Here is a 13,124-nt window from a genome sequence, read left to right on the forward strand (position 1 = left end):
AGAGACATTGCTTTGTCTCTGCTAGTCAGAGCTATGGTTTTTCCAGTAGTCATGTATGGATGTGAGAGTTGGATCATAAAGAAAGCTGAGCACCGAAGAATTGAGGCTTTTGAACTGTGGGGTTGGAGAGGACTCTTGAGAGTACCTTGGACTGCAAGGAGATCCAACCAGTCCATCCTAAAGGAGATCAGTCCTGAATATTCTTTGGGAGGACTAATGTTGAAGCTGAAACTCCAATACTTTGGCCACCTGATGCTAAGAACTGACTCATTGAAAAAGACCCTGATGCTGGGAAAGATTGAAGGCGGGAGGAGAAGGGGATGACAGAGGATGAGATGGTTGGATGGCATCACTGATGCAATGGACATGAGTCTGAGTAGGTTCTGGGAGTTGGCGATGGATAGGGAAGCCTGGCGTGCTGTAGTCCATGGGGTCACAGAGTCGGACATGACTGAGCAACTGAACTGATACCCATTTTGTAGGCTAGGAAACTGAACCTGAGTGCTTGCGGCTGCCTCGTCTTTGAACTGCAAAGCGAGACTCCAATATGGGCCTATGGATCTTCAGCTCGAAGCTGTCTTCTATCTAAATCTGAATTAACCACCTCTTATGCTTGGCCAGTAGGACCCTGGTGGGGCAGCAAGGGAATGCCAGGCATTCTCTAGGGAAGCACTCAATGGACTGGAGGAAAGAGCTTGTGTACAGTTGGCTGTTAGATAGCCAGGCTGAAGGCTGATGTGGACACAAAGGGAAGTCGAAGAACTAGTGACCCTGGACTCAATATCATGTTACAACTTTCCATATTTCTTATTGTTCAGATACTCTCCTATATCTCCAATCATCTTCTCCAGTCCTTCCTGGTTACTAATTCTAGCCAGGAAGCTGTTCGTGCCTCTCAGATTCCTCTGATGGGCACCAATAGGTGGGTGTGGTGTCAGATTTAACAAAAATATGCAGGATTCCTGATTAAATTTGGGTGTTAGACAAACAATGAATTTTCTATTTAATGTAAAGTAAAAAGTGAAGTTGCTCAGTCATGTCCGACTCTTTGCGACCCCATGGACTGTAGCCTACCAGTCTCCTCTGTCCATGGGATTCTCCAGGCAAGAATACTGGGTGGGTTGCCATTTCCTTCTCCAGGGGATCTTCCTGACCCAGGGATCGAACCCGGGTCTCCCACACTGAAGGCAGATGCTTTAACCTCTGAGCAATGTAATCGTGTCCCAAATTCAATAAATAATAATCTTGTAGTACAAGTATGCCCTTGCAATATTTGGAACGTGCTCATACTAAAACAAACCTTATTGTTTATCTGGCACTCAGATTTAACCAGGCATCCTGTATTCTATTTGGCAAACCTGTGTGGTGCATTGGTGCGTAGCACATGAAGACCATGTGAGGCCTGCGTTTGTGGCCTGACAGCGTCTCATGCTCGCCTTCCAGGGTACCACTCAGGGTAGACACTTGTCACAGGCAGCAGTCGTGAATGCCAATCTCCTTCACCCTCAAGGCCCCGGGCCTCTGCCCCCAGGGTCTCTTCCTCCCATCCATCTGCCCAGCCATGGCCCAGACAATCTACACAAACACCAAAAGTTCTCCCACACAGACGCTAAAATCTTGGCTCCCGGTTCACTGATGCTGACTAGAAATACGGAGACAGAGTTTGGAGGAAAAAAGGAAGAGTAGCTTTATTCTTTGCCAGGCAAAGTGGAAACCGTAGGCCAGCACCTCAAGAACTGTGCCCCCAGAAAAGACAGAGGTTTTATATCCTAATGAAAGTCTTGCGTTTTTTTTTTTTTTTTTCTTTTGCAAGATTTCAAAACAGGGACTTCCCTGATGGTCCAGTGATTAAGAATCCACCCACCAATGCAGGGGACTCAAGTTTGATCCCTGGTCTGGGAAGATCCCACATGCCACGGAGCAACAAAGCCCGAGCGCCTAGAGCCTGTGCTCCGCAACAAGAGAAGCCACCACAATGGGAAGCCCCAAGCACTGCAGCGAAGACTGGTCCCTGGCGGCCACAAGTAGAGAAAACCCGCGTGCCGCAATGAAGACCCAGCACAGCCAATATAAATATGTAAAATTTTTAAAGAGAAATAGAATTTTTTTTTTTAATTTCAAAACAGCCACAGCTGGCATCAGGCAGATGGTAACTGGGGTTGGTCTTTTCTGGTTATCGGCCCGTGACCTTCTTTCTGAAGTGAAGAATGCTACGAAAGAGTGTAGGGGGAGAAGAATGCCGGGTGCAGAGTGTAATTCATGTGGAGTCAGAGAGTAATTTGCCTTGTTTAGCTTTGTGAAGGACAAGTCCAACTACAAGTTGTTTGTTAGCAGTAACACTAAAGAATACAAGATTGCTTAACTATTTCAGGCCTGTTTGTGCTGTTTCCTCAGCCTGTTCATTGTTTCCTTATTTTTCTTAGTTATCAGAAAAGTCTCATTTCTATTTTTGCTGCAACAAATTCCCCATCATTAGTTCATTCCCTCCATATCAATGGAGGAAGGAAATCAGGCATCATTCTCACCTGACTGAGGACAAAGCTTCAGTTTTATTTCACTAGACAAACACCAGGTCTCTGGCCCAGGGGCCCATCTATCTCCTATTTCAAATCTTCCTTGTGGGGGCCACAGCCCAGGCCTGCTCATCCCGGCTCTCCGTGGGAGCACCCCACGCCTGAATGTGTCATGTCCGTTGGCATCATCCTGCCCAAGCCACTTTCTCTTTCGGATTGCCCTTCCTTCTCTGGCCAAGACACCTCGCTCGTAGATCAAGCAACACCCACTGGTGGAGTCTTTCTGGAGCTCCTAAGCCAAGTGGCCCTCTCAGTCAAGGCTTTCTTTACAGGCTTCTGGATGGCACATGTCCCTACCCAGCGGGCATCTGAGAGCCCAGGCCACCCTGCCCCCCATCCCTGGGAGCTTCTGGGCAGAACTTGGTCACAATCATCTATCTGTGTGGTCTCAGGATCCAACATAACACTTGGCTCAGGGACAGAGTTTGGTGGACCAGTGTTTACTGAAGACCATTAACTTCAGAGCAGATTGCATTCTACCACAATCATAAGTCATTGTTTACTTCTCTTTCCTTGTATTTGGGCCCTTTAGGCAGGCTTCAGTTTTTCTTCTGGCTGTCAGTCGGCTACTGTGGACCTCTGTGTGAATTACTTTTATTTCTTTTGGAGATGTTTCTTGAGGCCCAGTTTCCAAAGCAAAGTTACCAGGGACACCTTGCATTTGCAAGAATTCAGTTGACAAGATACCGTTACCATATAGCTTTGGTAGGGTTGCCAGATAAAACACAGGACACCCCAGTGAAATTTGAATTTCAGATGAAAAACAAACACTTTTTAAAGTATGAGCGTGGCTTATGCAATGTTTGAGAGATATGCTTGAAAAAATGACCATTTATTCTGAAATTCAGATTTCACTGGGTGTCCTATATTTTACATACTAAATCTGGCAACCCTAACTTTGAGGGCAGAGCTGGTGGTGGAGGTTCTCAAGGCTGGAGGCCGCCCCAAGAAAACCAGGGGAGGCTGGAAAGGGGAGACCAGCGGGATGGTGGAGGTGGCTCACCAACTGAGTTACCATCTCCCTCAGTGTCCCTGGGATGGACAAACAGCCCACTCAGAGCCCAAGGAGAAGCCAGTGCTGCCACCTGCTGGGGAGCAGAAGCCAGAAGACACTCAGATGGGCGGGGAGCCGGACACAGAGGTGACAGGACCTCCCGAGGCCGAGGGCAGGGGGGCGGGGGTGGCTGGAGAAATTCTTCTCCTGCCTGGAGGGAGGTCTGAACCCCCTAGCCACTGTGCCCCATCCTCTTACTCTCGGGTGTGGGAGGACCCCAATTCTCGGGCGGCCAGCCAGCCTCATGCCACTTCAGTCACCAGGGCACCCTTTCTGCCAAAGCCATCTTTCTTTTCAAAGATTCTTTTCAAAGAATCTTTCAGATTCTTCAGAGCAGAAGCTGGGCGAGGAGCAGGAAGCCAGCGCTACATTCCTGTTTACACTCCTGACTGCAACAGAGCCCGCCAGCGACCCTGCAGAGTAAGGCCATGTGAACGTGAATGAGGGTGAGCGGAGGGGCCAGAGGGTGCTTCTCCATCAACATTCAGACCTGGGCCAGGACTCAGCCCTGGGGCGTGTGTGTGGGGGTGGCCCAGACAGGACTGAAGAAGCCTGGGCCTTGGGCTGGGTTCCCCCTCTGCTCACCCCAGCCTCCAGACTCTGGTCCAATACTCACTGTGCACCCACCCAGGGACTTGGAAATCCAGGAGTCCCAGTTCCTGGATAAGGAAGACTGGGGCCCGCAGCGGACCTCAAAGGAAATGAGCCATTTGCAAAATGTTTGCTTGAGGTGAGCCGGACAGGGGCAGCCAGGGACAGGGAGGGTGACAGGGTTTTCCAGAATGGAGTGCAGGGCCTGGGGCTTGATGTGAGTTGGCACATTCACTGGGCCCTCTTCCTTCCCTCCCTCCCTTCCCTTCTCTCTATTCTGCTCTGGGTGACCTCCTTACTGGCCAGTAGGTCCCTTCCCTCTCAAGCATCAGTGGCCTTGTATGTCCTGTCCCAGAGGAGTGGGGGCCACAGCCCTTTCCCATCAATGTGCCCATGTGCCTGATTAGCGGGCAGTCTATGACGTTGCCTGCAAGGGGCCGCCATCTTTAACTGTCCAGGAACTTGAGGGGTATTTTGGTCTGTGGAGAAAGGGGAGGGGGGTGGTCAGTTCTCTGGATGTCAGGCTCTGGAGCTTAGGTCTGCACAGTCCCATGGCCACTTATCTATCAGTGTCAATGCCAGGGTCCAAACTCAACCTGGAGACAGAGGTCTTGGGGTGGGGGGGGGAGTGTGACAGTCATTCCCCGAGGATGCAGGAGATTCCCACAGCCATGGATCTGAGTGGTCGACGCATATTCATCTGTAGCTGGCCCAGGTGCTCGGGCCGGGCGAATTCCACACAGAAACCACACAGAACCCTGCCACAGCCCCCACTGCAGACCAGAGGGGTGGGTGGCTAGCCCAAGGCTACTTTAGAGGGTTCCCGGGCCAGTACATGTGAGGCAGCAGCTTGAATTCCCCTTGCTAAAGAAGAGAAGCAGGATTCATCTCCCTCTAGGTCCCCTGCTGCCAGTCACAAGGGGAGAAGAATTCCCTCCCTGCCTGTGGCTTTGCCAGAACCAGACCGGGCTCCTGGTGAAACCCTGGGCTTGTGGCTCTGCCAGATCAGGAGCTCATGAAAGAGCTGTGTGCCATGGGGGTGGGGGGCTGCCTAGGACAAGTCTGGGGGCTGAGGGGGCGGGTCTCCCTTTCAACCCTAGGCTTCGGGAGTCACTCAGCACTATCCAAGCCGACAATCTGGCTCTGGGAGAGAAGCTGCGAGACCTGGTGAGACCTCAACCCAGGACCTACCTCCTTTGTGGTGCCTCCTCCCCACCTCCCAACCCTGCTCCTGGGCAGGCCCCTGGCAGGCCATCCTGCCTGGCATCGTCTACCCTCCTCTGGCCCCTGCAACCCTTTGTTCCAGCCTGACTCCTTGTATAAAAGCCTGAAAGAGGAAGCGAGGGCCATCCTGGAAGGAGAGAAGGCCGTCCAGGAGGAAGGCAAGGCCCTCCAGGAGGAGGGTAAGACCATCCAGGATGGAGCCCTGGCCGTCCAGGAGGGGGCGCTGTTCCAGGTACCAGGAGCTCCACCCAGCTGTGGGTGGGGTGAGAGGACCAGTTTGCCAAGCACCACTCAACTGGTTCCCCACTGTCTGCAGGAACCCAGCTCTCAGATGGCAGGACTGGTCATCCTGCAGCCTGACCCTGCCCTCAACAGCGGAAACACGTGTCAGCCCTAGGCCCTAGCTGAGCCGAGGCTGGAGACAGCACATCTCCTTGGGGAACCCCTCTGGCTGTTCCTCTCCAGCTCCCCTCAGTAAATTTTACCGAATCTGAGCCATGGCTTCCCCTGCCTGTGTGTGGACCCTGGGAATAGAGGCCACCAGCTCCAAGTAGGCCATCCTCCAACATCTTCCACCTCCCTGGGCCCTGAGCTGCCCCCACCCCAGAAGAGGCTCCAGATCTGGCTGTTATCATCCTCAAGATCAGCGATCCTGTGATAAGTGCTGGGGTGGGACTGGAAGGGGGCCGCACCCTCTCCTTGGGAGGCTGGAAGCCCCAGGTCTAACTCCAAAGGGCAGATTAGGGAGGGGCGGGAAGAGCCACTTTCTACCCAGTGGCCTTGGATGAGTCTTCTTTGTCAGTCAAGTCATGGGGGTGGGGAGAGTGAGAGCTCCCCAAAGGGGCCCCAAACCCACATACTTCAGGCCTAGAAATGCTGCTGGAGTTTGAATTCCCACTCCCACCTCCAACCAGGTTCTCCTGGGGCCCCGCCTTGAGACCTGCTCCCCTTCACCATTGACGGTCTTCCTGTCCCGAGTCATAAATTCCACCCCTACCTCATCCATGAACCGAAGTGTCCAGCTGTGGTCCCTGTGCTCTGGCCAACAACAGGCCTTCAGGTCTTGTACCCCTCAGCTTCATTGCCCTCAGACCCAGCCAGCCCTGGGGAGCCTTCCTAGGCATCCCCTGATTACTGATGTAATGAGAGAGTGAAGACAGAGACAGAGATGCACAGAGAATGTACAGGTATTCAAAAACTTAGAAACTTTTCCCATACCACTAAACAAAGAACGTGCTTTAGATTTTTTTTTTAAACTCCCTAATGAAGGAGAACAGAGCCAGCAAGCTGACAAAGCCTGTTTAAAGGAGGATACAAGAAAGCGAGACACAAATATGTTCAAGGGAGAAAAAGAGGTGGAATCCTGAAACAAGACTGCTAAATGAGATACGAAATAGGTCAGCATGCTATGGGACAACTTTGGGCAAAGCCCCATAACCCTAAGGGTGGTATTGTTTACTGGGCAGAATCCTCTAGTGTGCTGTGGAAAGAATCATCTCTCTGCCCTCATATACCCACTGCAGGGGACACTAGCTGGGAAGATGGAAGTCCAGGTTGCACCCCTGTCAGACCCACTTTGACCTATACCAGACCTGTGGGATCCTGCCCAGGCCGAAACCTGATGACTCACTGCACTAGTGAAGCTTTGATTTGGTCACAGCTTTAGACTGAACTGTGTGTGTGTGCATGCTCAGTCATGTCTGACTCTTTGCAACCCCATGGACTGTAGCCTGCCAGGCTTTTCTTTTCCAGGCAAGAATACTGGAGTGGGTTGCCATTTCCTACTCCAGGGATTGAATCTGAGTCTCTTGTGTCTCCTGCATTGGTAGGCAGATTCTTTACCAGAAGCACCTGAGCTGGGCTCTGATTTACCTGACCTCCACTCCCAAGAGTCCACCCTCCTCCCCTAGCCAACCAGTGACCCAGTGGTATAGCTGTGTTCTTTTCCTGAAGGGAGTCATACCATAATGATATTGAGGATAGTTAGATCAGCTAAATGATTAAATCAGTTTAACCACTTTAGGACGTCTATCTCCAAGATATTGCATGGTCTCGTTTTTTTTTTTTTTTTTTTTTTTTAGCGGGTGCCGGGAGCCCCTTGGGCCCCCATAGCGACACTCCGCGCATCCGCGACGCCAGTGTTCCCCTGGTCTCGTTTTTGATAGGTGGCAGGTTTTTAAAAATTTATTTTGTTGAAGTATAGTTGTTTCCTGATGTGTTAATATCTGCTGTGCCTGCATGTTCAGTCACTCACTCATGTCTGAATGTTTCAACCCCATGGACTGCAGCCCGCCAGGCTCCTCTGTCCATGGGATTTTACAAGTAAGAATACTAGAGTGGGTTGCCATTTCCTCCTCCAGATTTCTGCTGTATAGCAAAGTAATTCAGTTAAATAGGATTGACCAAAAATTTCTTTTGGGTTTTTCCATAACATCTTATGTGTATATGCATGCATTTTTTTTTTTTTCCTCTAGACTGCCTCTTTTATAAAGATTGGATTAGGGTAGGTGAGAATCACAAGTGAAGTGAAGTGAAAGTTGCTCACATGTCCGACTCTTTTCAACCCCATGGACTATACAGTCCATGGAATGCTCCAGGCCAGAATACTGGAGTGGGTAGCCTTCCCCTTCTCCAGGGGATCTTCCCAACCCAGGAATTGAACCAGGGTCTCCCGCATTGCGGACAGATTCTTTACCAGCTGAGCCACAAGGGAAGCCCGAGAATTAAAAAGATTTAAAAAATAAAGAAGAACCCATGTCAAAGCTGCCATCAGGTAGCACCACTGACAATTTCTTGTACTTTTCTTCCCTGTCTCAGTAATCCCCTCCACAGAAAGCAGACTATTGGAACAGCTCTGTCCTTCCCTGTGAAGTCTCTGCTGGCACTGCCCAGCAAACCTGGACAGTGGGGGACTGCCTGCCTTAGGCTGGTTTTATCACAGGATATTGGATATAGTTCCCTGTGTATATTTGCAGCATGGGGGACCTTTAGTTGCAGCATGTTTTAGGACCTTGCTGTTTTTCCATTCTACATGTAATAGTTTATACCTGCTAATCCCAAACTCTTAATACATCCCCCCCTTATCCCACCTTGGCAAGCTAGGCAGCAGTTTTTATTTTATGTATTTATTTATTTTATTTTAGTTTTATGTTTTTGCTTATTTTAATTTTGGCTGTTCTGGGTCTTTGTTGCTGCGTGGGTTTTTCTCTAGTTGCGGCGAGTGGGGGAGAAGGAAATGGCAACCCACTCCAGTACTCTTGCCCGGAAAACCCCGTGGACGGAGGAGCCTGGTAGGCTGTCGTCTTTGGGGTCGCACAGAGTCGGACACGACTGAAGTGACTTAGCAGCGGCAGCAGCGAGTGGGGGCTACTCTTACCTGCAATATGCGGGCTTCTCATTGAGGTGGCTTCTCTTGTTGTGGAGCCCAGGCTCTAGGGCACGTGGGCCCAGCAGGTGCGGCTCCAGGGCTCTGGAGCACAGGTTCAGTAGTTGTGGCGCATGGGCTTAGTTGCTCTGCAGCATGTGGGATCTTCCTGGACCAGGGATCGAACCCAAGTGTGCTGCATTAGCAGGCAGATTCTTTACCACTGAGTTGCCAGGGAAGCCCACGTGCCCACATTTTGTATCCCTGTGGTTGCTCTGGACACCCCTTAAATATCAGACAGCTGAGTATGAATGCCCAGGGTGGAGGAGCTGAGCTCATTCAGGTCAGCTTTTCATTCATTCTACAAGTATTGTTGAGTGCCTCCTATGTGCCTGGCACTGCTCTGGGCTCTGGCAATTCAGCAGTGAATAAAACAAAGACGCGAGCCCTAGCAGAACTTACATTCTAGAAGGGGAGATAAGGGATAATTAATATCAGGACAGTGATGGATGCAACAGAGAAAAATGAAGCGGGAGAGGGGAGGGAAAGCCTGAAAGGTAAAGGAACACGATTTAGAGAGAGTGGCAGGGAAGATCTCATACAGAACTGACATTTGAGCAGAGATGTAGGGGACCTGAGGGAGGGACCACAGTGGGACGTACAGCCATGAGATCGCCTAGGAAATGGGTGTAGCTGGGGAAGCCATCCAAGGCTGAGCCCTGGTCGTCTGACACTAAGAGGGCAGGAGATGAAGAGGACCCAGCAAAGAAGACTGGAAAGGAAGAAGGAAACCAGGTGAGTGAGATGTCCTGGGAGCCAAGTGACCAAAGCGCAGAAAGACGATGGGTGATCGTCTGTGAGCAGCACTGCTGCGGTTCAAGTAAGAAAAGAGGACAGAACTGACCAGTGCTTTGAGCAACATAGAGCAAAGTGGACCTTTTCAAGAGCAATTTTAGTGGAATAAAGCCTAAATGGAGTGGCCTCAAGAAAGAATGGGAGGAGGGACTTCCCTGGTGGTCCGGTGGCTAAGCCTCCTCGCTCCCAATGCAGAGGGCCTGGGTTCAATCTCTGGTCAGGAATGTAGACCTCACCCACCACAACTAAAGATCCCGCATGCTGCAACAAAGATCAGGTATCCCAAGTTCCACAACTAAGACCTAACACAGCCAAATAAATAAATATCTAAAACAAAGAAGAAGAAGAATGGGAGGAGAGGAATTGGAGACGAGCATGGTCCACTCTTCTGAGTTTTTTGTAAAAGGGGACAGAAAATGGGACAGTTACTAGCAAGTGGAATTGAGAGTTGTGTGTGTGTGTGTGTGTGTGTGTGGTTTTTTTTTTTTTTTTTTTTTTAGGATTGTGTTAAGCACCATAAACAGGAGCTTTAGGTGGATGGAAGTGACCCAGTAAAGGCCAGGAGACTTGTGGAGCCCCATCCTTGAGCAGTGAGGGCAGGGTGGGTTTTGCCCAGGGTACAGGCTCCCTTGGATGGAGGTGTGGATCACACAAGGGGACGTTCCTTCTTTTTGGGGGGGTGGCGGGGACATTCCTTCTGATTTTCTCAGTGAAATAGGAAGCACAGTCTTCAGGTGAGAGTAAGGGTTGAGAAGAATGTGTTGGAAGCTTGAAAAGAGAGGACAGACTATGAAACCACCATCTAGGATGGGGGGAGGGACTGTGGACCAGGGAAGGATGGTAAGATTGCTGGGCAGTATTGAGGGCCTCCTTGAGGTCCCGGATCATAAACTTAAGGTGAGATGAATGAGGTCATCTGATTGTACAGGTACATTCGGGGTCAAGAGTGAAGGTGAAGTGTAGGCAGAGGACTGGATGTAACCAGATCAGGGATTTTTCCAGTGAATGTGACCAAAGCAGAGAGGATCAAGGTGGTGGAGAGGGTTTTCAAGAGACTCCGGCTGGGTGAGGAAGAAGATAAGTACACTTGGGAATTGAGAGAGAAAGGACAGGAGCCAGTACCAATGGACTGGCAGTCCTCGAGGATCGAAGAATTCTCTGAGTCCGAGGGATGGAGGGAGTGAGGTGGGAAGATAAGGAAATCAAGAGACTTCCCTGGCGGTCCAGCGGTTAAACATGCTTCCACTGCAGGGGTTGCAGGTTTGATCCTTGGTCAGGGAACTAACATCCCACATGCCAGGTGGTGCGCCCCAAAAGTAAGATAAATAGGTGCAGATGAGTGGATGGACATAATCATTCACTAAAGGAAATCAAATGCATTAGCTTTCTGAAGGGATTTCCATCAATACCCACAGTCCCTCCAAAATATTGAGAGAGGGGCCATACCATCCTCCCAGCCAAGATGGAGAAAGAAGATTGATCAAGTTAATGTCTGGTGCAGACAGCAGAGTTGACGTCAGTTGATTCCAACAACCTGAGCCGGAGTTCTCCGATGTCACCCACTCAGATGTCACACACTCTTGTCCAGATGTCATGTCTGCGGCCTCACACTTCCCAGGATGGGGGTAGGGCAGGACCATGGGGTTTCCGTCTCATGGTGTCATCACCACATCTGTTCCTTAATTATCAGTTGACCTTGGTGTCTGGCTGGCTGCCCGGTGGTAACTGTCCTCTAATGCCCCTGTAAAGGAATGTGTACACTCCCCACACTGATGGGCTACTGATAAGATCACATCCTGGGCGCTGATAATCATCTCTCCAATAACTGGCTTTTTGGGGCACCTCCCTGAAGTCCCGGATCACACTGTACCCCACCCCTAGTCCTGCCACGCTAATGTGCTAACACTCCTGACCAACAGCACGAGGGAGGTGGGCATCGTGGCACAGGTGAATGGGGCTGTAAGCAGTAGGAAGGGGGCTGCTCTGCTCTGAGAGGGTGCTGTGAAATAACACACACACACACACACACACAAACACACACAGTCTACCTTGCCCAGCTCTCCTGGATCTCCAGGCGTCTTTGAGCTGATCAATAGATTGCAGCCTGGCTGGACAGAATCCCAAGGCAGGATAAGCCATGGAGGGTGGAAGGAGTCACATTTGAGCCCCAGGGATCTTCCCAGCCCTTCCTGGCTCTCTTTGAAGTCAGAAAGAGGCTCAGCACTTAGACTGAATACTTGGTGGCTTCCTCTCCCTCTCCACCCATCCTCATCTCTATGGATGGCCTGCCCCTTGCCTTTTCTGCATGCTGAATACTATCTTATCATTGGAAGATCCCCTCAAATGTTCCCTTCTGGACAGAATTTGTCATTCATTCCACTGGGAGCACACTGGTCCTCCCCTCTATAGCACACTGGTCCTCACCACATGGTTGAACCCAAAGCCTGTCTGGTTCCTTTGCTGGACCTGAGTTCCTGGGCACTTTGGCTTCCCCAGAGCCTGGCATGGGTCTGGCATAGGGCTGAATAAATGAAAGATGCTGGCAGTTAAGAGTGAAGGAATGAATAAATGAATGGATGGATGGAGGGGAGTGCAGAGGATGGGTGGATGGGAGAATGGGTGAACAAATGTCGGGGTGGGTGCATGAACAGATGGATGGATTCCTGATACAGGGGATGATGGAGGAGGTGGTCACCTTATGAAGAAAGTGTGGGCTTCCCCAGCTCCGTCCTTTAGAACAGTTTTCATTTTAAGAGTCCCACTTACTTCCGTAAGCTCAGATCCCTACAGGATAGTTACAGAGAGTCCTTCTGGGTCTCTCTTCTTCCCTTAGCTCTAGGCTTAGCATTTTTAGGGGGTTTAGATGAGGCAGAAATGGCTAAAATATACTGAGTTCCCACTATGGGTCTAACACCAAGCTAGACATTTTTACAGATGTGGCCTTGTTTAATAAAAACAGCACCACAGTTCTGTGAAATTGGTTCTATTATATTATCCCATTTTTACAGTGAAGAAAACGGGCTCAGAGACACTAAGTGAACTGTCTAAGGTCATACAGCTAATGTCTAGCAAAGGATGGGATTTGAATTTAAAACCTACTCAAGGAGCCAGGGCTGGATGGGCTAGAGATCGAGTGACACCGAGGAACCAGAGGCCGGGATGGCGGGCGGCAGGGCCGGCCCTGCTCTGAAGACAGGGGCTCTGAGTTCTAGTCCTGACTTGGCCTCTTTTACTGGCAGACAGTGGGTGAGACATTGCCCATCTCCAAGCCTCAGTGTCCACATGTGGATCTGCTGCCCCTCGGGAATCTCTTCCAAGTGAATGTTGCAGAAATCGAGGTGGATGTAAGGAGATTCCTTGGGACGTCCCGTCCTTTCTCTGCCAGCTAGTGACCAAAGGGCAGGGCCGCACATTAGATAATGGTTAACCGGACCCGAGGCCCCATCTATAAGGTGGCCACCGA

The 13,124-nt window shown here is 50.5% G+C and overlaps 1 protein-coding gene across 1 annotated transcript; it reads left to right on the forward strand.

The window, feature by feature from the left end:
- Positions 1-3,558: 3,558 nt before the first annotated feature.
- On the forward strand, positions 3,559-5,889 carry LOC133067782 (uncharacterized). Its single transcript, XM_061158696.1, has 6 exons — positions 3,559-3,714; positions 3,941-4,047; positions 4,259-4,357; positions 5,319-5,385; positions 5,525-5,674; positions 5,759-5,889. The coding sequence occupies exons 1-6, from the start codon at positions 3,559-3,561 to the stop codon at positions 5,837-5,839; spliced, it is 660 nt and encodes a 219-aa protein (XP_061014679.1). The 3' UTR covers positions 5,840-5,889.
- The last annotated feature ends 7,235 nt before the right edge of the window (positions 5,890-13,124 follow it).

This window comes from Dama dama, chromosome 2, assembly GCF_033118175.1.
Source record: "Dama dama isolate Ldn47 chromosome 2, ASM3311817v1, whole genome shotgun sequence".
In the NCBI taxonomy this organism is placed as follows: Eukaryota; Metazoa; Chordata; class Mammalia; order Artiodactyla; family Cervidae; genus Dama; species Dama dama.